Source organism: Dreissena polymorpha, chromosome 2 (genome assembly GCF_020536995.1).
Source record: "Dreissena polymorpha isolate Duluth1 chromosome 2, UMN_Dpol_1.0, whole genome shotgun sequence".
In the NCBI taxonomy this organism is placed as follows: Eukaryota; Metazoa; Mollusca; class Bivalvia; order Myida; family Dreissenidae; genus Dreissena; species Dreissena polymorpha.
The window spans coordinates 53,819,711-53,844,545 of NC_068356.1; the positions used below are offsets into that span (position 1 = coordinate 53,819,711).

Genomic DNA, 24,835 nt, shown 5'->3' on the forward strand with positions numbered 1-24,835 from the left:
AAAATATTTCTTAGAGGTCACAGTGATCTTGACCTTGGACCTAGTGACCCAAAAATGGGTGTGGCGTGTAGAACTCATCAGGGTGCATCTACATATAAAGTTTCACAGCTGTAGGTAGAAGCACTTTGATTTTAGAGTCAATGTTAAGGTTTGAGCACGACGCCGGCGGACGACACGACACGACGATCTGGCTATGACAATACCTAGGGTTTTCCCCGAAAACAGCAGAGCTAAAAAAAACACTTTTCGAAGGTGTCACATGGACATCAACGCCGACGTCGAAGCCAGGACGAGAAAGAAACTTCCCATATTTTCTTTGTTTTGTCTTGATTCAAACATCAAGATGATAATGCCACTTGTTTATAATTGGACACTTTCAAACATCGGAACCCAGGCTTAGAATATATTAAACTTCACAGCAATTAGTGTAGTAACGCAAATAATTTTGAAACGAAAAGAGACGCCATGGGATCAAGACAATGAATATATGTGCGCTTGAACTCGATTTGGTCATGATATCAACAGGAATTAATAATGTTATTTAAATTTTAATACAACAATGTCACCAAATCTAAGCACTGAAGATAATAATCAGGTAACAGAGTTTAAATTGCTGACTATTTATGAACCCGACTGAGACAAAGATCCAACAAAACAAGTAGGACATACTGACGTTATTTATGTTGCTAAATATTCATGCCATGAGTAACATTGTCTATGTGTGATCACGAGCGGGCTTCAGTTTTGTGCATATGCTATGAGTATAATTATGCTACTTCTTACCAGACTGGGTCGTTTCCTAGCTATTGTAAAATCAGCTTTGTAAATAAATTTAATATATATCATGTAAATTCGTTTGGAGACGGATACAAGTTTACACAGCGGCGACTGAAGACAAGTGTGTGTGTGTGTGTGTGTGTGTGTGTGTGTGTGTGTGTGCGCTTGCGTGCGTGTGTGCGTGTGTGTGTGTGTGGCCGGGGGGGGGGAAATAATATCCATCTCTGAAATCAGAAACATAACACTGAATTAAACCAATCATATGCATTTAAACTGAACTGGTGTTATTTTATTCAAAAAGCGTCTCCAGTAACAACTTTTCGAGCATGTACTTGTTTAAAGGCGACTTTTCCTGACTATTGTTTATGACAGGCCGTACAACTGTTCATCCATCTTCATTTATATAGATGTAATGTATTAAAATACCAAATTGGCCTGGGTTGTCGATCGGGTGGACGAAGAGGTGACTGGTCGCTTTTGCTAGACAATTATTCATATATCTCTCCAAGCATATCTTATAATCTTTAGAAAACGCACGAACATTTGAATAATAAATACACACTACTATTTCCAATGAACATACGTTTTGAAGGTACTACTAATGCCTGCATGTTATTAAGTCTGTATATGTCTGTAAATGAACCGAGCTCCACCTTGATATACCTATACACATAAACATGTGCACACAATATGACTTTTTTTTAAGTGTTTGAAAACGAGTAAAAAAGGTAATTTATACTATACGCAGGGTATTGTTTACCTTCCCTAATCGATGCTGGTGCCACGGCTGACAGTGGCAGCTCGGTAGTGCAAGCGTTAACAAAACATTGCAAAACGCTCTCGGACGCCACAAATGGTAGGAATCTTTGCGAAGCTGAAATGTTACTACTGCACATCAAACTTTAATTCATGGAATACATTTAAGCAACTTTATTGCAATGTATGAACTTATAACACAAGCCAACAAATACACGTTGATAAGAAAAATCCGTTTTAAACGAATGCACTTCAATTTGACAAGTTTGAACATTCTTCTGTTTAATAGTTTGTTGCATTAATTTCAAATTATGTAACGTATGATTAACATTGAAACATATTTCCACAATCAGCACCGACACTGATAACGTTGACACTGTCTACAGATATTGTGTCAAACAGATATATTATCTTCTTAACAATGTTGTAGATATGGAACCTGATAATAAACTGATAAAATAATTAAATACCAATTTATAAATTTTACACTGCCATATCCGGCAAATATATATTTCTTAAAATGTACTCTCACATTTTAAAGTTATACTAATAGCATATTTAAGAAAATTTGGGTGTGTTTTCTAAAAGGTCAATAAAAACATCCGCAATTTAATGCATCTCGAATTATGATTGTGATAATTTTTGTTTACATACTATATTCAAAAGTAACTTGTTCATTAGATGTATGCAAAATGACAGGAACTCATGAGGCCATGTCAACAATATGAACCCGGTTAAATCAACATATGGACTTACCGATGTACTTAACTTGAGAATACACATCCCGCTTTGTGGGCTTGGGTCGATACAACAGCACGACATTCGGGTCGTATTTACGGATCCATGCATCCCAAAACCTAATTAAACAGTTGACTTTAAATATTATTTAACTGAAAAGCAGTAATAAATAACACATGTTATTAGTCTGTATTCATTGATTTAATTTAATTCCATTTCTACACTGTATTAGTTGTCATTCAAGTCATGTCTTTAATTCCGAAGCAATATATAGTTACGCTCGATTGGTCATTGTCGACTTGTGTACTACCCCGGGTACTGTTATGTATACTTACAGGTACACCGGGTATATTAATACCGGTGATAACACTACATACCACGGGGCATCGATTATACACCCCGGCGATAACAATACACACAACGGGACATCGATTATACACCACGGTGATAACAATACAAACCACGGGATATCGATTATACACCCTGGTGATAATAATAAACACCACGGGATATCGATTATACACCCCGGTGATAACAATACACACCACGGGACTTCGATTATACACCCCGTTGTTAACAATACACGCTATGTGATATCAAATATACACTCTAACAATACACATCATGGGACATCGATTATACTTCCCGGTGATAACACAACACACCACGGCACATCAAATATACACTCCTGTGATAACACCTAACGAAACGGGACATCAATTATTCACGCCAGGGATAACAAAACACACCACGAGACATCAATTATACACCACGGTGATAACAATACACACCATGGGACATCAATTATACACCCAGGTGATAACAATACAAACCATGGGACATCGATTTTACACCCCCGTGAAAACACTACACGCCACGGTAATCAAATATACACCCCAGTGATAACAACACACGCCACGGGATATCAATTATACACGACGATGATAATAATACACACAATGGGACATCAAATATACACCCCGGTGATAACACTACACACCTTACGACATCAATTTTACACTCTGGTGATAACAATACACACTATGAGACATCTATTATACACCCCGGTGTTAACACTACACGCCACGGCAATCATATACACATCTGTGATAACAACACACGCAACGGGACATCATTCATACCCCGGTGATTACAATACACACAATGGGACATAAAATATACACCCCGGTGATAACACTACACACCTTACGACATCAATTTTACACTCTGGTGATAACAATACACACTATGAGACATCTATTATACACCCCGGTGTTAACACTACACGCCACGGCAATCATATACACATCTGTGATAACAACACACGCCACGGGACATCATTCATACCCCGGTGATTACAATACACACAATGGGACATCAAATATACACCCTGGTGATAACATTGCACACATCGGGACATCAATTATACACTCCGGTGATAACAAAACAAACCATGTGACAACAATTATACACCCTGGTGATAACAAAACAGACCACGGGACATCAATTATACACTCCGGTGATAACAATACACGCCACGCAATATCAGTAATACATCCCGGTGATAACAATACACACAACAAGACATCAAATATACACCATGGTGATAACACTTCACACCACGGTCATCATTTATAAACCCAGTGATAATAATGCACACCATGGGGCATCGATTTAAAACCCTGGTGATAACACTACACGCCACGGGACATCACTAATACATTCGGTGATAAAAATACACACCATATGAAATCGATTATACACCGAGGTGATAACAATACGAATCACGGGACATCAATTATACACCCCTGTTATAACACTAAACGTCATTGGGCATCAATTATACACACCGGTGATAACATAACACGCCAAGGGACATCAATATTACACCCCGGTGATACCACTGTACTTTGAGGGACATCAATTTTACATCCCGGTGATAAAAATACACACCAAGGAACATTAATTTTAGACCCCGGTGATAACGATACAAACCAAGGGCATCGAGTATACGGCCCGGTGATAACAATACAAACCACGGGGCATCGATTATACACCCCGTTGATAACAATACAAACCACGGAGCATCGATAATACAACTCGGTGATAACAATACAAACCACGGGGCATCGATTGTACACCCCGGTGATAACAATACAAACCACGGGGTATCGATTATACGGCCCGGTGATAACAATACAAACCACGGGGCATCGAGTTTACTGCTCTGTGATAACAAAACAAACCACGGAGCATCGATTATACATCCCGATGATAACAATACAAACCACGGGCATTGATTATACGGCCCGGTGATAGCAATACAAACCACGGGGCATCGATTATATGGCCCGGTGATAACAATAAAAAACACAGGGAATCGATTATACGGTCCGGTGATAATAATACAAACCACAGGGCATCGATTTTATGGCCCGGTGATAACAATACAAACTACGGGGCATCGATTATAAGGCCCGCTGATAACAATACAAACCGCGGAGCATCGATTATACGGCCCGGTAATAACAATACAAACCACGGGGCATCGATTATACAACCCGGTGATAACAACAAAAATAACGGGGAATCGATTATACTGCCCGGTGATAACAATACAAACCACGGGGCATCGATTATACACCCCGATGATAACAATAAAAACCACGGGGCATCGATTATACGGCCCGGTGATAACAATACAAACCACGGGGCATCAATTATACACCAAGGTGATAACAATTAAAAACACGGGGCATCGATTATACGGCACGGTGATAACAATACAAACCAGGGGGCATCGATTATACACCCCGATGATAACAAAAAAAACAACGGGATATCGATTATACGGCCCTGTGATAACAATACAAACCCCGGTGTATCGGTTTTAAACCCTGCTGTTAACAATACAAACCACGGGGCATCGATAAAACACCCCGGTGATAACAATACAAACCACGGGGCATCGGTTATATGGCCCGTAGATAACAATAAAAACAACGGGGCTTTGATTATACGGCCCGGTGATAACAATACAAACCACAGGGCATCGATTATACACCCCGGTGATAACAATAAAAACCACGGGGCATCGATTATACGGCCCGCTGATAACAATACAAACCATGGAGTATCAATTATACACCCCGTCGATAACAAAACAAAACAGGGGGCATCGATTTTACGACCCGGTGATAACAATAAAAACAACGGGGCATCGATTATACGGCCCGGTGATAACAATACAAACCACGGTGTATCGATTATACACCCCGGTGATAACAATAAAAAAAAACGGGGCATGATTTATACGGCCCGGTGATAACAATACAAATCACGGGGCATCGATTATACGGCCCGGTGATAACAAAACAAACCACGGGGCATCGATTATACGGTCCGGTGATAGCAATACAAACCAAGGGACATCGATTATATGGCTCGGTGATAACAACACAAACCACGGGGCATCGATTATACACCCCGTTGATAAGAATACAAACCACGGGGAATCGATTATACGGCCCGGTGATAACAATAAAAACCACGGGGCATCGATTATACGACCCGGTGATAACAATAAAAACCACGGGGCATCGATTATACACCCCGGTGATAACAAAAAATCCACGGGTCATCGATTATACAACCCGGTGATAACAATAAAAACATTTTAAGGCACGCAGCTTGAGTATAAATTGTCTGGATCTAAAATATGTTTAAGTTAAAATAAATGTGATTGACACGCTGTGAACTTAATAACATGATTTGTTTCATTTAGTGTTATTTTCGCGTTTTAGGTGAGGTAACTTGAAATCAAAGCGTGCAATGGTAACAGAGGACGCAGTACCGGTCGCAAACAACTATTAAAGTATTATATATATATATATATATATATATATATATATATATATATATATATATATATATATATATATATATATATATATATATAGGTATCTTTAAACAATTAACTAAGAATAAACATCGTTGTTTAATGTAACGCAGGTTGAGATGCATAAATATTATTTTAAATCAGTATTTGCAATTCAGATTATATTAATACAAATTTAGTTCGGTGTAGCCATCAACAATTCAGTGCGTTTCGACCTTTTGCACATGCGCATTAGGGACGGTGATCATCCCGGTGAATCTACATCATCTACATCTACATCGGTACGTTGACCAGTCAAACTTGACAATTACTCAACGGATAGTGGCGCTTAATAAAAGGGTAAAGTCATCGATAGAATGATAGATGTTATAAAATAAAAGATGTGATACAAATTAAGTACAACATAATAGTATGTATTCAGGGAATATAAGGTTAGAAGAGATAATACAGATAAAGTACACGATACTACATATTTAAATTAGGAATAATAAGGATAGATACATAGTAGAAGGAAAGATAAAGAGAGATAATCCCAGCTGGTCATACGACCATCTGGTAGTGAAACCCCTTGTTATAAATGCAGCGTCGCTAGCTCCCTCTTGAAGGATACCAAAGAAGGGGCCTCAGCTACTGTAGGTGGTAGTCTGTTCCACACTGGGATGGTTCTGGGGAAGAAGCTGAACTTAAAGACATCTGATGATGTTGAGTAGTGGTTGTAGGTCAAACTATGCATGTTCCGACGTGTTCGCGCTGGTGCTTCTGATAGATAGGCATCGCTTGGTATGTCCACCAGGTCATGTATTATCTTGTACAGAATCACTAGTTGGAGTTTTGTGCGTCTGTCCTCAAGAGACTCCCATTGAAGTAGATTCAACATATCGGTAACGCTGCTGGTATTGCGGTAACGGTTGGTGGTAAAACGTGCAGCTCTTCTTTGGACCATTTCAATTTTCTTTACTTGTTCTTTTGTGTGAAATAAAAGTATTCTATATCTCGACGAAGTGTATAGTTTAAGCGAACTAAATATAATATTATAATTAACTATTGTTCTCCAAGTATGTTCTTTATGGTAAGGATTTATTATTAATTTATTACGCGTATGAATTCTACATGAAACGCGAAGGTTATGTATTAGTAAAAGTATTTCGCTTTTAACCTAATTGTTCATAGTTTGAAATCGAAAGTGACTTCTTTAATTGTAAAAGGAAAATAGAAATGTTTGGTGTAATTAAAGTCTATATTTATTGTGTTTGTTCTCGGCTTATAAATATTGCAATAGCCGTGTAAACTGTAATAAATTAATGCGATGGTGAGATAAAACGAAGCCCATATTTATAATTTCTGACATGAATATGCATTTCTAAAAATAACCGTCTCTCACTTCAAGGGGGTTCCCCTCACGGGTTTGACATATTTGTTTGAGTAGTATAAATGACTGATGTCATCGTTCAGAATGCATGGCGGATTGCAGTCTGAGTGACGAAGATGTGTTTGTTTTATTAGCATGCGTTCCGAACAAAATTTGTGTTCATGTCTGCGCGTCTTTATTTCAAATGTTGATCCAGTACGTTTATGATAACGTTAAAACTTCATCTTCTTTCTAAATGCAAAATTGATATTGACATATTTTACTTAATATTAACATACTTAAAGGTATTAGTTATACTCAAAAGTGAGAGCTTTGCAAATTGGAAATAAATCACTGTTCCATGTTAAATGTTTTGCCCTGCAATGGAAGTTACATATTTTACTTATCAATAGCCATGGTACTTGTCAAATTCGGTATGAATTCCGGCCAAAACGGTTGGCGAATGTGTAATAACAAGTTAAATATATATTACATAAAATATCATATTAAATCGGCAAGTTTACGGGTTGCGGAATGAAAATTCCTGGTAGCGAAGTTCACAAGTTGAAGAATAAAAAATCAAGATAAAACAATTCATTACTTTCAGATAAATGACACTGCTTAAATAATATATTATTATGGAACAATTCGGTCATATTTTAAGGTATGTTCGATTAATTAAATTTATTATAAACAATGCATTAATTCAGTAATCTTTATTTCCGATGTCCAATTTTATTATGCTTTGAATTCCAATCATATAACTAATTTATAATATTGCCTCAAGTAGAAATGTCTCTGCATGGTCTTTCTACGTAGTTCGGTCGAGTTTATAATTTATAATGTTGATTTACTCTACACTTTCAAGTCCACAGGGTATTTTAACCAAACAATGATAAGCATGGGTCCCGTATGGAAGGTCCCGTGTCTGTACAAAAACAACGCCGAACTCTACCGCTATTAGAAGTTAAGTGCCTCCAGACATACTGGTTCATGTACACGATTAATTTGGAATACATATAATCAAACAATTATAAATCTGAAAAAAAACCGCATGTCTCGCTTGTCAAGTTTATGTGTGACTTCATGCGAGCTTAATGTATTAAATGGATACTTACATATATATATATTAACTGCTTATATGGATTATTGTCGCACATATAGGTATTTGAACATAAACTTGAACAAGTAATAAACCACATTTGCGGTTATGATAATCTAATCAACTTCTTTGCGAAGCGGCATTGTCCAGATAGACTAATAATGTATGTGGGTCTTTTAAAATTATCTCATGAACCACATGACAGGCTAATCCGTTAATGATGATACGTTTGAATCGGATGTAGTCACATAAAATAACATTGTGTAATCACGGTTATATAACTTCTGGTATCAACAGTATTGTAAAAGGTGTATCACACATTAGTCATCTATGATCGCTGTGGTTAGTTTATCGGCCAAAGACTGGTAACGTCGATAAATATGTTAATTGTTCATTGATTGTGTATGCCACGTATTTTTTATATGGAATAAGTGACCAACCGTTTTATCTCATCTCTGCTCGCGGTCGCGGTTATTTATGCTAGTGTCATTTAATCTGCCGATATTGCCTGGAAATTAAAGTTATCATTAGTAAAACTACTTGTGTTGTTTGCTTTTATTAGGTGTCGTGAGCATCGAAAATCTCCGGGCGATATTTTTACTGTGGAGATGTATGCTTTCAATTTTAATCGCCTAATATTAAGTTGGCATTTTTTAATTTCTTAAATGCGGTTGAACATTGATTATAGGCATATGAATTGTGATTATATAAATTTCAACCCGAACAGGTGCAGATGAACGTGTTAATATAAAAAGTCAATGCATCGCGTTTTGTTCGTGAATACTTTGTAATATCGTTGAATTAACTACTGGACTAGCTTGCAATTATTCAAGTTAACAGTTTAAATGTTTGAATCCAAGTTTCGTGAGGCGTCTGCATGTGTCTGAGCCTTAAAAAGGTGTATTTCTGTTACGGTAATTGCGACATTAACATATAAATGTCGACGTAAAATAAAATGGCACCGGCGAAAATAATGAGATCATTAAACATTTTCTTAAATAAATTCAACAGCAGCAAAACTATATAAAGTTTTGATTTTATGTTCTCAGTACATGTTAAAAGTTTACTTAAATTCAGTTGGCATGTAACCGATAGCAAACTGATAATATTTATTCACGCATGTCATTGCTCAGATAACGTCCTTTTCGTTCAGCAAACTCAAATTTTGAAGAGTGATATATAGTTTCTCATGTTGTTTCAAAATGAAGTATTGAACTAATTTTATAAATTGAAGCATGCACATTTATACTTTAATGTATAACATATAAAGTGTTACAGATGATCTTTCGAAATGTTCTTTTTTTCTATTGCGTAAAAAATATTCTTATTATTTTGAAGGACGACATCTAAAAACTCTTGATTAAACTAGCTACGTGGCGGTCCACATTCCATATCAACACAAGTCGCGTTCGTTACTGCAGTTTTCAAACATTCCGCGCCGAAGAACAACCTTACTGATCGGTCAAGGGCACGGTATTATATTATCTGCCATTGTATTGAGTAATCATAATGATACTTTTGTTCAATATATAATGACTTAAACTTAATTGTTTACATTAACGCAGATAAGTAAGAGGAAAATACATTAACGACAACTCCATTAATTACTGTAATATGTTGGTCCATTGCATGAGGTAAGCGCATAAAAGTAGCAATAAATGTTCCCACTTCATCAAGTGTATTATTTTACTACTAGTTTATTTCGTGGCATCGAACACACCATGCAGTGTATGTGACAATATCAGTAAAATAAAATTCTATATTTACTTCCATTTTACTTCCTTTTATTTGAAAGATTGGGATATATAATAGGCCGTTGAACGAATTTTTCTTTTGGAAAACTATTCATTTTGCTCGCCCAGGTATATTAGAGACGTAATGTTTTTTATTTTACTTGAGTCATTCAACCGGCATATTACCTGACTAGGCTAATATATCAATTGTGATGTATAAGGTAAGGCAGGTTTCATATAAGACGTGTCTTTTACACGGGCAGAAGCCATCTTATTTGCATTTTATTGAAAAGCAGTATTGTTAACGTTACATAACATAACTTAAACTTATGTACTGCAACGTGTCAGTTATGATCAGTTTATATGTACATGCACGCGTATTCGTGATCGTGTTAAAAATATTGATTTGTATTTCATGACAATTACCCGAACTATATCACATATTCTTGTCCATATCAGCTTATAACAAGGCCTACGCTGCAGGAATGAAATAACGTAATGCTCAATTTTGTTTATTACACGGGTGTTATTACACTAGTTATATAACTGTAAAATGACGTCATTTTTGTGACGAAATGACATAATTATACCAGCGAATTTCTTCAGTTAAACTCTTTAACAATGTGAAAAAACGGTGAAAAGAGCATACAATCAAGAGAATATTTGTTGGTCATGTTATAAATAGAATCTTAGATTTGTGGTATTTTTGTATTGAATTTATTAAACTCGTCATCTAAATAAAGATAAAAACTCGGCAAGGCTCGTTTTTATCTTTATTGAGATATATAGGATCTTGCATGAGTGGTCGTTTTGTATTGAATTTATTAAACGAGTCATCTAAATAAAGATAAAACGAGCCTAGGTCATGTTATAAGATGAGTTTAATAAATTCAATACAAAGCGACCACTCATGCAAGATCCTATATTTATCAAATATCTCACTTCAGCACTGTATGGATGGCTGAAAGTGGCACAAGACCTGATGAACCGGAAAGATTCCCAAGACAGGGCAATATGTCCAGCAAACAAGACTTGGTAAGATGATAAGTCGAGTGCAGTTTGTGTCCAGTACACAATGACAATTAACGCATAGTTTTCCCGTTTATATGTCTGCGTTTCCCCTACCCCTATTATATTTCTTAATGACATTTCAATCTAGATGTTTAATGTTTGCATAACTAAAGGCAGATATACGTTAACATCTTTAGAAAAAAGAACAACGGTAAATTTATACTGTATATCAATAATTGGTCCCAAATTAAATACTTTACTTCTGTACAAAATGTGAGACATTAAAAATGAATACATCCGTTCTCATGAATCTTCTTATAACCACTTTTCAGTGTCGCACGTGCCAAAGTACGACACTACTTTTTGGCAAACGTTTTTCACAGTTTTCTTTCAAATTATTAAAAAAACTATTTAAACATCAATATATTGTATTTACAGACATAACAATTAAAGTTTATATAATTTCGTTAAATTATATAGCTTTAACCATAGCAATTTAGTTTATTATCAATAGTTATAACATTATTCGTTCCGCATTTGCAATTTCAGATAATAGAGATTTAAACATTATATGTTTAGTATGTTTATGAATGGATGTCATAAATATATATGAACTCGCCGTTGATTACCGTCTATATTTTCAGTGTCTTTATTTCAATCTACTTAATTCAATTTATTAATTAATTCATGGTTGGCAATACTTGTACCGACTATTGGATTATTCACTGAGAACATGCACACGAAATTGTAATATATTTTCACAAGATAATACTTAAGAAATACTATTTTTCTATCATGGTTTGTTGTCGAATAACCCACAGTAAGGAGTATTGATGCGTAGGAATTAAATCACGAGTGCGAAATAACACGCATCTATACAACTTACTGTGGATTATTCGACAACAAACCATTATAGAAAAATATTATTTCGATTCTAACACGATTCTGATTGATTTGGTTCAAGCTTTAGGACGTAACTATATTTTTCAATACTCCGCCTTTCTTAGTACAAAGTTCACTATTTAGTGACGTCATTGATGTGTACAAACATATGACGTCGTTTTCATTCATAAATATTTTGCAAATGACGTCACTTTCATTGAAAACAACAATCGTAGAAACTTAATGACGGCACGTTTATTGATGCTACTGAAAAGCTGACATGCTATAAATGTTTTCTGAATTACGTTTCCTAACCAATAACATTCTTTGTAGGTGTGGTTATTCCACTTATCACCAAATATACAATTTGTTATTTCATTACATTTATACATGCTACATTTATTACATTTCTTTCAGAGCGGGTTTTAGCACGTGCATTTTACTGCAATATTTTCTTTATTTATTCGAAACATTAAGCTCCGCCCATAAGTTATTGCAGAATAACCCACGCTTGATTTCCTTCTTTTTCTATAGAAAACAAGTCGCGTGCCGTGTTAGAATTTTAAATTGATAATACATCGAATGATATGGCCGTAAAAGAATAATTTAAATTGGAATAATTTTAGTATTGCTGATTTATTTGACTACTAACGATGTTATGTTATTTATGACATGTAGCGTGTTTCTAATTGAAACGTTTTTTAGATTCAGTGGGAAAATACCTCCGTTGAGACATGCACTATACTGAACTGGCTCGGTTACGGACAGGAGATAATACAGGCTCGGAGAGACGCATATCGGGAGCAAGGCAAGCTGTTAACTGCACGGCGATGTGGAGGGGCAACGATAATTATTACGGGTAGCAAAGGTGAGGGGCTGAGCAGCTACTTTGAAAGTGATATGGATGTAATAGCTGTAAATAATAGAGTATTCTGTTTAGATGATGATGTAAATTCAAGTGCCTTTCCTGGGGAGATAACCGTGTTGAGATCACTCAGCCGCAGGAGTTACCATGGTCACTGTAGACTGCTACTGGAGAGACGCGGTACAACAATGCTCAAGCAAGTAAATGATGCGTTTTGTGATGACGGATATGGTCGCGAACTTTTGAGCAGTGACTTGTATGTTAATAACTGGTCGAAACAAGGCTTGAGAAAGGGCGAGGTGCAGCATGAGCGTGCGGGACCGTCAATTCCGAGTACATTGCATGGACACTTGCACCGTGACAAAGTACATGCATTACATTACTACTGCCCCAACATTCTGTCAAAATGGGCCGCAAGACCTCGCCACTGGCCGCCACCGGAAGCCGTTCAGAGGGTCGTATCACTTGGGGCAGTTCTTACGCCTGTTGGATTTAAAGGAAGTGAATATCAACATGTTGAATGGAGAGTGTGTTTTAACGCCGGTGAGATCGAACTAATTAGCAATCTTAATGACACTCAAACTAAATTGTATGTTTTATTGAAAATGATAAAGAACGATGTATTAAATCCACGTAAGAAAGAAGTGTCATCGTACACATTGAAAAACATCGTTTTATGGATGGCGGAAAATAATCCTCAAGCCTCGTTTCATAAAAAAAGTATTTTGCAGTGGTTGCATGAAGCATTGGATGCGCTTAGAGTTGCATTGATCACCTTAGAGCTACCATACTATATGATTCCAGAAAGGAATTTGATGGCAACCTCTGGACTGGATGAGGAACAGCAACGCACATGGATATCAACGATTACAGATATGCTCAATGAAGGTCCTAGGGTGATACTAAGACTTCCAAAGATACGACAATGCATCGTAGCTCACCCTGAACCATTACGATGGTACAGCGGGAGGAGAATAGAGCTGGAAATGCTAGCGCTCATGCTCACGTACAGAGACTTAATCTGCAGTGATGAGAACGGGGAGGTTGACGATACCGATGCGATTTTGCAGGCATTATACAGACGAAGATACGAGGTTATAACGGATGTTCGCGTGAGGATGATGATGGAAGGAAGTCGAGATATCAACGAGGATGCTGTTTTTTTTAGAATTCTGATGTAAAACGTTAACGTTGACCAATAGATCAGTAACGAGGCGCGGACAACACGTATTTATAACTTTTGAGTACATATTATCTTTAACGAATCACCGATCATTGTTGCCAAGAACGTGAAAATTATACAACTTATCGTAATAGTGATTTGTTTAGTAATTGATGTTTGACTTTCAGACGTTCGTTTCACTTTTTAAAAATATGCACAATTTAAAAAAAAGATTTGTATACAGTAGGCTGTAAAATTTACCGAAACAATAAATGTCGATACAATTTATTTAAAAATGTCAATCGCATAGATAACAGTAGTTTGCAAAATAAAGTTATGTAAAGTAATTTTGCTATATTGTATATTTCTTAACAAAATATGTACGTATCGCGCTTGGAAACCAGCGGTATAATTTTAAGTTATGCATATATTTTTTTTGAACTTTTAGTAGTAACTCATTTTGTCGACGTATGTAGAAATGTATCTTGTGTTTATTTGCATAAGCATGTTAGGAAATAAAGCGTGTTTGTGTCATTTGTATCTCATCTTCTTATCTAAATGTTCACTTGGTTTATGGTTGGTATTGTTAACGCATTTGCACTGAATGAATATATGTGTTACTGACAGTTACTGAAAGTCCACTGGTATTGTTGTAATTGCTGTAAATGTATTGATAATAGTCTTGTTTTTCTTGTTGAGTAGAAACATTGTTGTGATTTGTAATATTGATCAAAAAGTATTGAACATATTTTTGCACTTATCGATAAAAATGGTGCATATCTGTGTTCATTCCTATTTTTTAAAATGTCTTCAATAACGCTATTGTAGCATTCACAAATAAAAAATAAAGTACAGTTGTTTTATGTGAATTGATTAAACTATTTTTCATGTGAATGTATAATTGCTCATGTTTTTTACTGGACAAGTGAATGTAAACTTTTATTGAACACGGATAATCTGTTTTCATCAAAACACATAGTTTGTAATGAATCTAAAGATACAAAGATATATGTTATAGTTTGATGTTTTTATGCGGAATTATTTTCATACATGATAAACGTAATGGTTGATTTTCGTTTCTCTAGTTATACCGTTAATCTCGTTTTGCTCTAAGCGTGTGTATGCTTTTGTTAGTTTTCTTTTTGTTCGTTTTTTTAGCGAGGCTGTTCTGGAGAAAACCCGAGCTATTGTCATAGCCAGCTCGTCGTCCGCCGTCCGCCGTAGGCGTCGTGATAAAACCTTAACATTGGCCATAGCTTTTTAAATATTGAAGATAGCACCTTGATATTTTGCATGCATGTGTTTTTCATGGAGCTGCACATTTTGAGTGGTAACATTTAAAGGTGAACATCATCCTTCAAGGTATAGGGTCGAAAAAACAAAGTCAAGGGAAGTAATTAGCTTGAAATGGACATAGTTATCTGACCTGCCCACGTATATATTTTTGTTAAATTAATCAAAGCGGCGCAGTAGGCAGCATTGTGTCTCTGACAAACAAATTGTGGTAAAGGTCAAGGTCAAGGTCATCCTTTACGGTCTATGGTAACAAATACAAATTTAAAGGAAGTAATAAGCTTAAAAAAGGTAGAAAATTATTCAATATTGAACATAGCCACTTTATATATTTGGCATGCATGTGTATCTCATGAGCTGCACAGTTTGAGTGGTGAATCTATTGTTATAGACAATTATTTTCAAGGGAAGTAATTTATAAAATTATAAATCTCATATTATATATTTCCTTACCAATAATTGAAGTTCTTTTCACAGTTACTGTACAAATTTATTATTTTGATTATTTATAACCCAAATGATTGATTTGTCAAAGTTTTTTTAATGATATAATTATAATTACTTTGATGTTCATTACATACCTGTGGACTGATGTCCATAGATTCATGATCAACTCTGGCTATGATACTTTTGCCTCAATATAAGAGCATTTGAGTTTTTAAACGGCCGTGGACCATCCATCTACAGCTACACGGTGCTGAAGGACACTGTCCTTGGCTTGGTTATAGGTCCACGGGCGTAGATGTTAGTAGTTTTTTGTATTGTTCAGTATCGGTTGGATCGTGAGGGGCACTGTGGGAGAAAAGGGACATGTTCTACCATGGCATTTGAAATGGCATTTAATAAACACTGATATGTTCTGGTCACACTCATATGATTGTTAAGCATAAGCACATTTTTGAATTACAGTTCATTAGAGGTATCCAGTTAACATCACTCTTACGCCATTGGCTTCACGTTTGTTATGGCCATTAAACTGTTGAATGTATACTAACTACCCATTTTGTGTTGTAATCATATGAATGGAATGAAATTTTCTGCATTGAATGTATGAGCAATGGAGGACACATCATGTAAAAATGCATGATGCCTGAATACATTCCGAGGGTGTAACTTTGTATGTTTATTAGCAATACAATTAAACTCAGTTGCAAAACCACGATATATTCTTGGTTTTGTATGCTTCCTGTAAGAATGTAGGCGCCAATTTCGCTTTTCGGATGCCTTATTGAATATCTATACTACTAAAGTGTGTCTTATTAACGTCAAGCCTTTAAATCGCTTTATTACATAGTCAATATTACATCTGGCAAGAGATAAGTATTATCATTTGAGCAACTTTTCTTTACTAAATATAATATACCTATAGATAAAACATGAAAGTTTAAGAATATAAATACGTCATATTTAACAATTTCTACGAATCGGATAATCAGAGTTGCCGATTTCATCTTAAATGTTAGAATGTAAATAAAAAGTGTTTTCCAAATATTTAATATGTGGCGCTTGGGTGCAAATAAATACAAAGTCGTGATTTCACGTCATCGACACTGTACAATGGTAAAATCAATACACGCACTTTTCATGGCCAGAACAAGGTTACATAGCTTCTCGACCAATAATAGAGCTTAGAAATAAGCTGGAGAAACTGTGTGCAATTCACGGTAGACAAATCTTTTTTTGTTCTTTGTTAATGTAACAGAGTTACCTTTCTTAAGATCCGTTTTCAGGTTACAATCTTGCGGAAATGGAAATACGTTATCTACGCTGTTGAACTAGATGTTTAATTCATTGTTTTGTACTATTTCAAAAAATGCAAATTATTGTTTATTAATTTGATAAAACTGGGCATAATGCATGTGCGTAAAGTGCCGTCACAGGCTAATCAGGGACGACACTTTCCGCCTACATTGGATTTTTGCTAAGAAGAGACTTCATTTAAACGAAAAATGTGATACAAGCGGAAAGTGTCGTCCCTGATTAGCCTGTGTGGATTGCACAGGCTAATCCGGGACTACACTTCAAGCACAAGCATTATGCCCAGTTTTCTTATAACGCGACTCATTCAAGTACAGCGCTTGATTATTTGATGTTAATATTCGCGATAAAGGTTAATCAAGTGCATGAGAAACGTTTTGTGACGAACATATTTAATCCTTATTGGTATTCTTAATATTGGGCGCATATTAGAGCGGTAATGATGTGAGCCGCGCTGTGCGAAAACTGGGCTTAATTCATGTGTTGAAAGCGTCGTTCCAGCTTAGAGTTTGCAAACCATACAGGCTTATCATCCACTTTCCGCCTAAACTGGATTCTTAATATGAAGATACTTTTTTACAACGAAAAATACCATTAACGCGATATGTATCGTATCTGATTAGCATGTGTGCGGACTGCACATGATAATATTGAAGGACGCTTCACACACTTACATTAATCCCCGTTTTCCCAGAACGCGTCTCGATATATATCTAGCTGTTTCGGAAGGTAGCCGCCAGTGTCAAACCGCGCCTACATTCGTTATCCCGCTCCAAAGATAAACGTCATAGCCCCCGTACATAAAGACGATTATATTTTGCGTGTGTGTAGAGTATCATAATGCTGTCACTGCGTATTTTGCACTGGAACACCTACCCCTAGTGTTATATCATACGTTTGTTTAATGAATTGTATTACGTATAGTAGTCATCGTGTAAGATGCACTAACATGCATACCGTGACTGCTATATTTTACGTGTGTTTCATGCAAACAAATGAAAGTACAAGTCATCCCGCATTATGACTAATAACACCATCTGTGACTATGTAAATCTGTATGATATAGTATAGTTTGCCAATATTAACGTGGCACTGACCTTTATGTTTGACAATATTTAGGTACCGATATTGAAGCGAGTTTAATCTGTTGAAGAGTACCTGAGTGAGTGCACTGTAACGGTCTCACTAAAAGAATGCAAAACGCGCAAGAATACAACCAAATGAAATATTGACCACGATCAATGAGTACAATGTTGAATAGATGGATCGTTGTAATTGTTTGATTGTATTTTTGTTGGACCTTTTTGTGTTACTTTTCATTTTCATAGAATACAGCGTCTAAAATGCTTAATCCGAATCGGTTAACATCTCTAGTGATATTAATCACGTAAAGAATTATGTTATGACCCATTAGCGGGGGTTGCATTATCAGGAAACAGAACATCAGTTTTCCGCTTGCGGGTCATTTGATATACCGAGTTATTGATCTGTAGCCTGCAGACTAAGAAAAATAGTTCCTTCAGGACATATCGAATATCACTACTCATCCACATATTTCCTAGTGCAAACGACTTCTTAAAGGGACATGTTCAAAGATTGACGCATCGAAAACAAAATCGAATTTTTGTTGCGAATTCCTAAAAATAGCTTTAGTATTTATATTGCGGATGATACTTGAAAATGCTGTCGTCAAAATACTGTTATATATTTATCAGTTGATTTTTATTAAACAACCATGAAGCATTGTTTACGTGAACAGATTGAACAGTTTGAAATGTTCTATGTTTTTTATGAAGATGACTGACAACACGACACAATATAACATACAACCACTGTAGAAAAAGAAGAATGCTTTTCCACAAGCATTCGGTTGCAAAAGGATTCAGATTGATATCCAGATAGATTTATCTCTTTTTGTATTTCGTCCGTATGGTTTATAATGGCTTGTAAAGACATAAAATGGAGTGCCTTTTTATGTACTCAAACAAACGTGATTTTAAACATATACATTAAATGGCAGATATGCGCAGGGAAAAGAAACCTCTTAGGTCAAGACGCACATCCTAGATAATACGGATACATCAATAAACACTTATTGTCTGCGTTTTTAAGATATGAAGATTCAATAAACCTATGTTTAAGAGACGCGGTCACATAATTGTCTGCTGTATTTTATGCATGTATGTTTTTCAACGTCTTTTCCATAGTATACCTTGTGAGCTAGGGAGCCTTTAGAAGATCTTCTCCGTAGATATCAGGTACTCGTTCTACCAGGATAGCGGAGAACGTTACATACAAGCTGGGGCTAACGAAACAATCTAGCTTATATAAATAGGATTGACTTCTTTCTTACCATGACATCGTATAACAACGGAATTACAAACATGAACAACAATAGCGTGAAAAATTGGATTCAGGCAAGCAAATAGTCGCCCCAAAACGAAATATGATATTCATTATTCAGACCTCAGTGTATGGGGTAAAAGATATAGCGTTGACTGCTTCGTATACCGGAGAAGGAAAAAAAAAGGTATAATGGTCTCCGTACATCACACATAAGGTCTAATGGTCTCTGTTCATCAAACATAAGGTCTAATGGTCTCTGTTCATCAAACATAAGGTCTAATGGTCTCTGTTCATCAAACATAAGGTCTTATGGTCTCTGTACATCAAACATAGGGTCTAATGGTCTCTGTTCATCAAACATAAGGTCTAATGGTCTCTGTTCATGAAACATAAGGTCTAATGGTCTCTGTTTATCAAACATAAGGTCTAATGGTCTCTGTTCATCAAACATAAGGTCTAATGGTCTCTGTTCATCAAACATAAGGTCTTATGGTCTCTGTACATCAAACATAGGGTCTAATGGTCTCTGTTCATCAAACATAAGGTCTAATGGTCTCTGTTCATGAAACATAAGGTCTAATGGTCTCTGTTCATCAAACATAAGGTCTAATGGTATCTGTACATCAAACATAAGGTCTAATGGTCTCTGTTCATCAAACATAAGGTCTAATGGTCTCTGTTCATCAAACATAAGGTCTAATGGTCTCTGTTTATCAGACATAAGGTCTAATGGTCTCTGTTCATCAAACATAATTTGTCAGTTGTTGTCAGTGTGCTGTTTGTGTGTTATTCAAAATCAGGAGGAACCTGATCCGGATCGGCTAATTTTCAAACCGGTTTTAATCCCCGATGCTTTGCATTTGACCGTTCTAATACGGTGATCCCTGTTAAATTAGTATATGTTTATGCTGCGTATTATGTTATGAAAGTTGTTAATAAGAGTCGTGTTCTGAGAAAACTGGGCTTAATGCATGTGCGTGAAGTGTCATCCCAGATAAGCCTGTGCAGTCCGCACAGGCTTATCAGGGACGACACTTTCCGCTTTTATGGTATTTTTAGTTTCAAGGAAGTCCCTCCTTGCCAAAAATCGAGTTTTGGCGGAAAGTGTCGTCCCTTATTAGCCTGTGTTGACTGCACAGGCTAATCTAGGACGACACTTAACGCACATGCATTAAGCCCAGTTTTCTCAGAACGCGACTCACAAAATCAAGACAACTATCTCCTGATAGAGTTTCTGGATTCAAAAAAATGTTTCCTCCTTTTCTATAATTTCTACTATTAAGTTATAAAAAGGAAAAAACGTATGTGATATTTATCGAGATTTAAATTAAAAAATGAACATATGGCATTCAAATAGTGTTACCCATGTCCAATACAATTTTAACCCATAAGATCGCATCCTGCTTCGACGACTATCCCATTGAGTGTTCCATTGGCATCAAGAGCTCTCTGATATAATAGAACGTTACCATGTAAACAGTTTTCATTTAGCGTTGTCCACTGTGACAGTTAACCATCCAGACGTAACGATGCATACAATTTAAACTCAATTTGAAATTACTGCTCGCAACTTATATGAAGATAGTTTGAATATGGGGACCAAACATTAACCAATCTGCTATCACGTCTCTGTGCTTTTGCAAAACAATGCAACACCTCTAAAATATCATATACTTCTTGATAATATAATTATGTAAATATTAAATAGTTCCTACTATTATAATTTATTTTTAATGTTTAAAACTATTACATTTTTATTGAGTATAGAACAATAATAAGTTTCTTGGTATTGCATATGCACATTTAATTTCTAGTATTGCAAAGGAAGTAAACACATCCGCCGACCCTTGTCTAATATATAACTCGAGTGTTGTGTCGGTGTAGACCACCGCACTTGTATATCAAAACAAACCGGTCAAGTCCTATATCCTTGTTCAATAAAAATCTAGCCGCCTGCGAAAGACATGAGGCCGTACAGCACTTACGTTTGTTAACTCTTTTAAGGCCAACGTTGTTTTAATTCAGTTTTCATTACCAGCAATAAAATGTGGATTTTTCAAATAACAAAATGACCAATGGAACATTTCCAACTTTGCATGAATATTAAAAAATATTATAATTTTGATATGAATGCTTCACACAAAACTGTACATTTTGGGGAACACATAAATGTAGGTAGGTTTTAATCATACACGATCGATGACACGTTCTAGCTTCAATAAAAATAGTGGGACTTGAAAAAGCAAAACATGCATACTCCTGTAATAGCCTAAGTGCGAATGTCCGTTACTGGCTGTTAATGTAGGAAATGATTTATAAATTGATCACACTGATGTTCAGTTAAACCACTGCTTGTCTGTCCGTGCCTGTTAGTCCACAAAGATGAACAAGGCTGTGGTTTTCCTCTTCGTCATAGGTCTTAAGATCTCCGTAGTGACAGGTAAGACTTGTGTTGCAATTCATTCACTTAATTAGTGCTAAAACCGCTACTGCTTCTGCTACTGCTATTGTTACTACTACTGCTGTTACTGATTATTCTCTTGCTTCTATTAGTGCTACTTTTAAGACTAAATTTTCTTGTTTTGTTATATAAGTTTATATAAGTCGAATATTGATTGAACGATTGTGGAGGCGACATTTGTTAAAATTTGCTTTGACAACTGCTGGGCATCATTTAAGCAAAGTCATGTGAAATTGGGGTTTATGTCATATATGACCAGTGTGCGTTGTTTGGTTAGGAGCCAACCTGTCCGGTATAACGAGCAAGGCTCCGTGGTCTCATGAACGGACCGCGGCAAGCGTAGATCCTGGCCAGCCTGTCTATTCGCACACTATGAGTCGCGTTCTGAGAAAACTGGGCATAATGCATGTGCGTAAAGTGTCGTCCCAGATTATCCTGTGCAGTCCGCACAGGCTATGTGTAGTCCGCACAGGCTAATAAGGGACGACACTTTCCGCCTAAATTGGAATTATGCTAAGAAGAGACTTCATTTAAATAAAAATTGTCATAAAAGCGGAAACTGTCGTCCCTGATTAGCCTGTGCGGATTGCACAGGCTAATCTGTGACGACACTTTACGCACATGCAGTATGCCCAGTTTTCTCAGAACACGACTCGTATTGTCAAGAGCTACGCTTGCGGCATATGTCATACGCGAGTCATATGATAATAGTTCTACGCTTGCAAGAAATTAAACGAGTATCAATACAACAAAATGTTCATGCAGGTAATTTATGCTCGTGTACATAAGTGTAAACAACTCTATACAATAATTACAATGTAAACAGTTTAAAATCGACAAATGTTCATCTATAAGGTCAAACTGCCTCTTTTCATCCTCACCAGCAATCCCCCTCCCCCACCCCGGCATTTTTAATACTGGCTAAACCCGGCGTTGTTGATGTATTTTTAGCCTGGTGGTCGACGGACTCACCTCTTCGGTTCCCAGACGACTGTAACAGCGAAGCCTTGCGGACTTTTGCGACCAACTGCGGGCTCTCGGAGCACTCCATGGTACGCAGTTAATATCTACGATGGACACATTTGTTTTGGTGTTGTTGAACGACCGATTTAACAACTTTTTTGATTATTGTTGCTTATCGATTTGTACGGGGCAAGTAGGATATCTGAGGTCTAGATATTATACGCTTTACGGTTTGGTTGAGTATACGCTTAACATATAGACAAATGAGACATATTAAATGTTACATATGGGTCGTGCTCTGTAAAAAGGCGGTTTAATGCATGTGCGTAAAGATTCTTCCCAGATTAGCTTGTGCAGTCCGCACAGGCTTATCACTGACGATACTTTCCGCTTTTATGATATTTTTATTATAAAGAAATACTCTTCTTAGAGAAAATTCAGTTTCGGCGGAAAGTGTCGTCCCTGATTAGCCTGTGTGGACTTCACAGGCTAATCTGGGATGACACTTTTTGCACATGCATTAATCCCTTTTTTTCACAAAGCACTGCAATTATGTTTATTTGTACAATTAGGGGAACCACTACATCCTGAGGGATTCAAAGAGCAATGACATCAACAACATCGTCATAGTGATACCAGATGACTTGCGAGATTTCGGCACGTGCGAGAAGATCGTTCGAGATCTCAATGAGAGATGCAATAAGGATTACTTCGACTACTAACGCTATGTTAACATCAACCTTGGCTTTTCACGTTTCTTCGTCGTTATACCCTTCGATCAGCTTTTTATTAAGAACTGTATTTCAGTGGTATAAATTATTACATTCGTACAATTGTTTATCAAATACGATACAATACTTTAGTGTGTTCTAAAGACAAACTATTTTAACAAACAATCTGGTCTTAATGGATGTAGTGAAAGTGTCATCCTTGTTCTGCGTGTGTAATTACTGGCTAATCATGGACGACTCTTTCCGCATTTAGGGAATTGTTCGTGCTCAAGAAGTATTTTCTAAACGAAAGTCCAATAATGGCGCAAAGTGGTGTCCCTGATTAGCCTGTTTGGACTGCTCAGATTATTTATTACGACGCTTTACGCACATGCGTTAAGCCCAGTTTTTCAAGAATGCTGTTAATTTAAACAAAACGAATCGATTGGTTTCAGACTGAGACCAGGAGCTGTAAACATTTTTAAATGCCGTAAATATCTGTAAATTTCTAAACTGTGTTTTATGTATTTAAGGCCGCTTCTGCTAATACATATTATCGTCTCGAACTTTTTGTATTTGTTAAATGAACATACTTTATCTGTGGAAAGTGTTGCAAAATACACTCACCTTTGATAAAAAGGCTTTTTATACTTTGTATTCGATGTACTGGGGTCTACATTGCAGATACAATAACAGAAAGAAAATAACACAGTGTTTTGATAATAATTATTTAAAATATGTGGATCATGGGTTTGTCATAGAACCAATGCTTATTAATTTGTGATTGTTGCTTATAGTATTCTACCAGATACATTTGGATATGTACGTACTAGATTAAGCGTACATTTAAATGGGAAAACCGGAAATCAAAGACAGGTGATATATTAAAATTGGACCATGCTCCGTGAAAAGTTCAATGCAGGTGCGTAAAGTGACGTCCCAGATGAATCAGTGCAGTCCACACATATTGTTCAGGAACAACGTTTTCCCTCTAAACTAGATTTTTGCTAAGAAGAGACTTTCTTGAAAGGA

General features: G+C 36.3%; 3 protein-coding genes across 13 annotated transcripts in view; 2 read left to right on the plus strand and 1 right to left on the minus strand.

The window, feature by feature from the left end:
• LOC127867042 (uncharacterized) overlaps window positions 1-14,487 on the plus strand; it is a 502,500-nt gene extending 488,013 nt beyond the window's left edge. For both annotated transcript variants that reach the window (XM_052407965.1, XM_052407966.1), the window contains 2 exons: window positions 11,300-11,387; window positions 12,951-14,487. In XM_052407965.1, coding sequence (XP_052263925.1) covers window positions 11,310-11,387; window positions 12,951-14,291 — 1,419 coding nt within the window. In that variant the 5' untranslated portion in view covers window positions 11,300-11,309 and the 3' untranslated portion in view covers window positions 14,292-14,487. The remainder of the gene's footprint in view (window positions 1-11,299; window positions 11,388-12,950) is intronic.
• The window catches only part of LOC127867056 (uncharacterized), a 401,999-nt gene that overhangs the window by 299,410 nt on the left and 77,754 nt on the right, over window positions 1-24,835 (plus strand). The window contains exons 1-3 of one of the 3 annotated variants that reach the window (XM_052408005.1): window positions 22,028-22,109; window positions 23,082-23,182; window positions 23,666-24,299. In XM_052408005.1, the coding sequence (XP_052263965.1) occupies window positions 22,052-22,109; window positions 23,082-23,182; window positions 23,666-23,815 (309 nt within the window). In that variant the 5' untranslated portion in view covers window positions 22,028-22,051 and the 3' untranslated portion in view covers window positions 23,816-24,299. Of the gene's footprint in view, window positions 1-22,027; window positions 22,110-23,081; window positions 23,183-23,665; window positions 24,300-24,835 lie in introns of those variants that run through there. The other 2 variants (XM_052408006.1, XM_052408009.1) reach the window with 2 other exon arrangements.
• The window catches only part of LOC127867051 (dihydrofolate reductase-like), a 407,711-nt gene that overhangs the window by 290,527 nt on the left and 92,349 nt on the right, over window positions 1-24,835 (minus strand). The gene's annotated exons all lie outside the window — the stretch shown is intronic.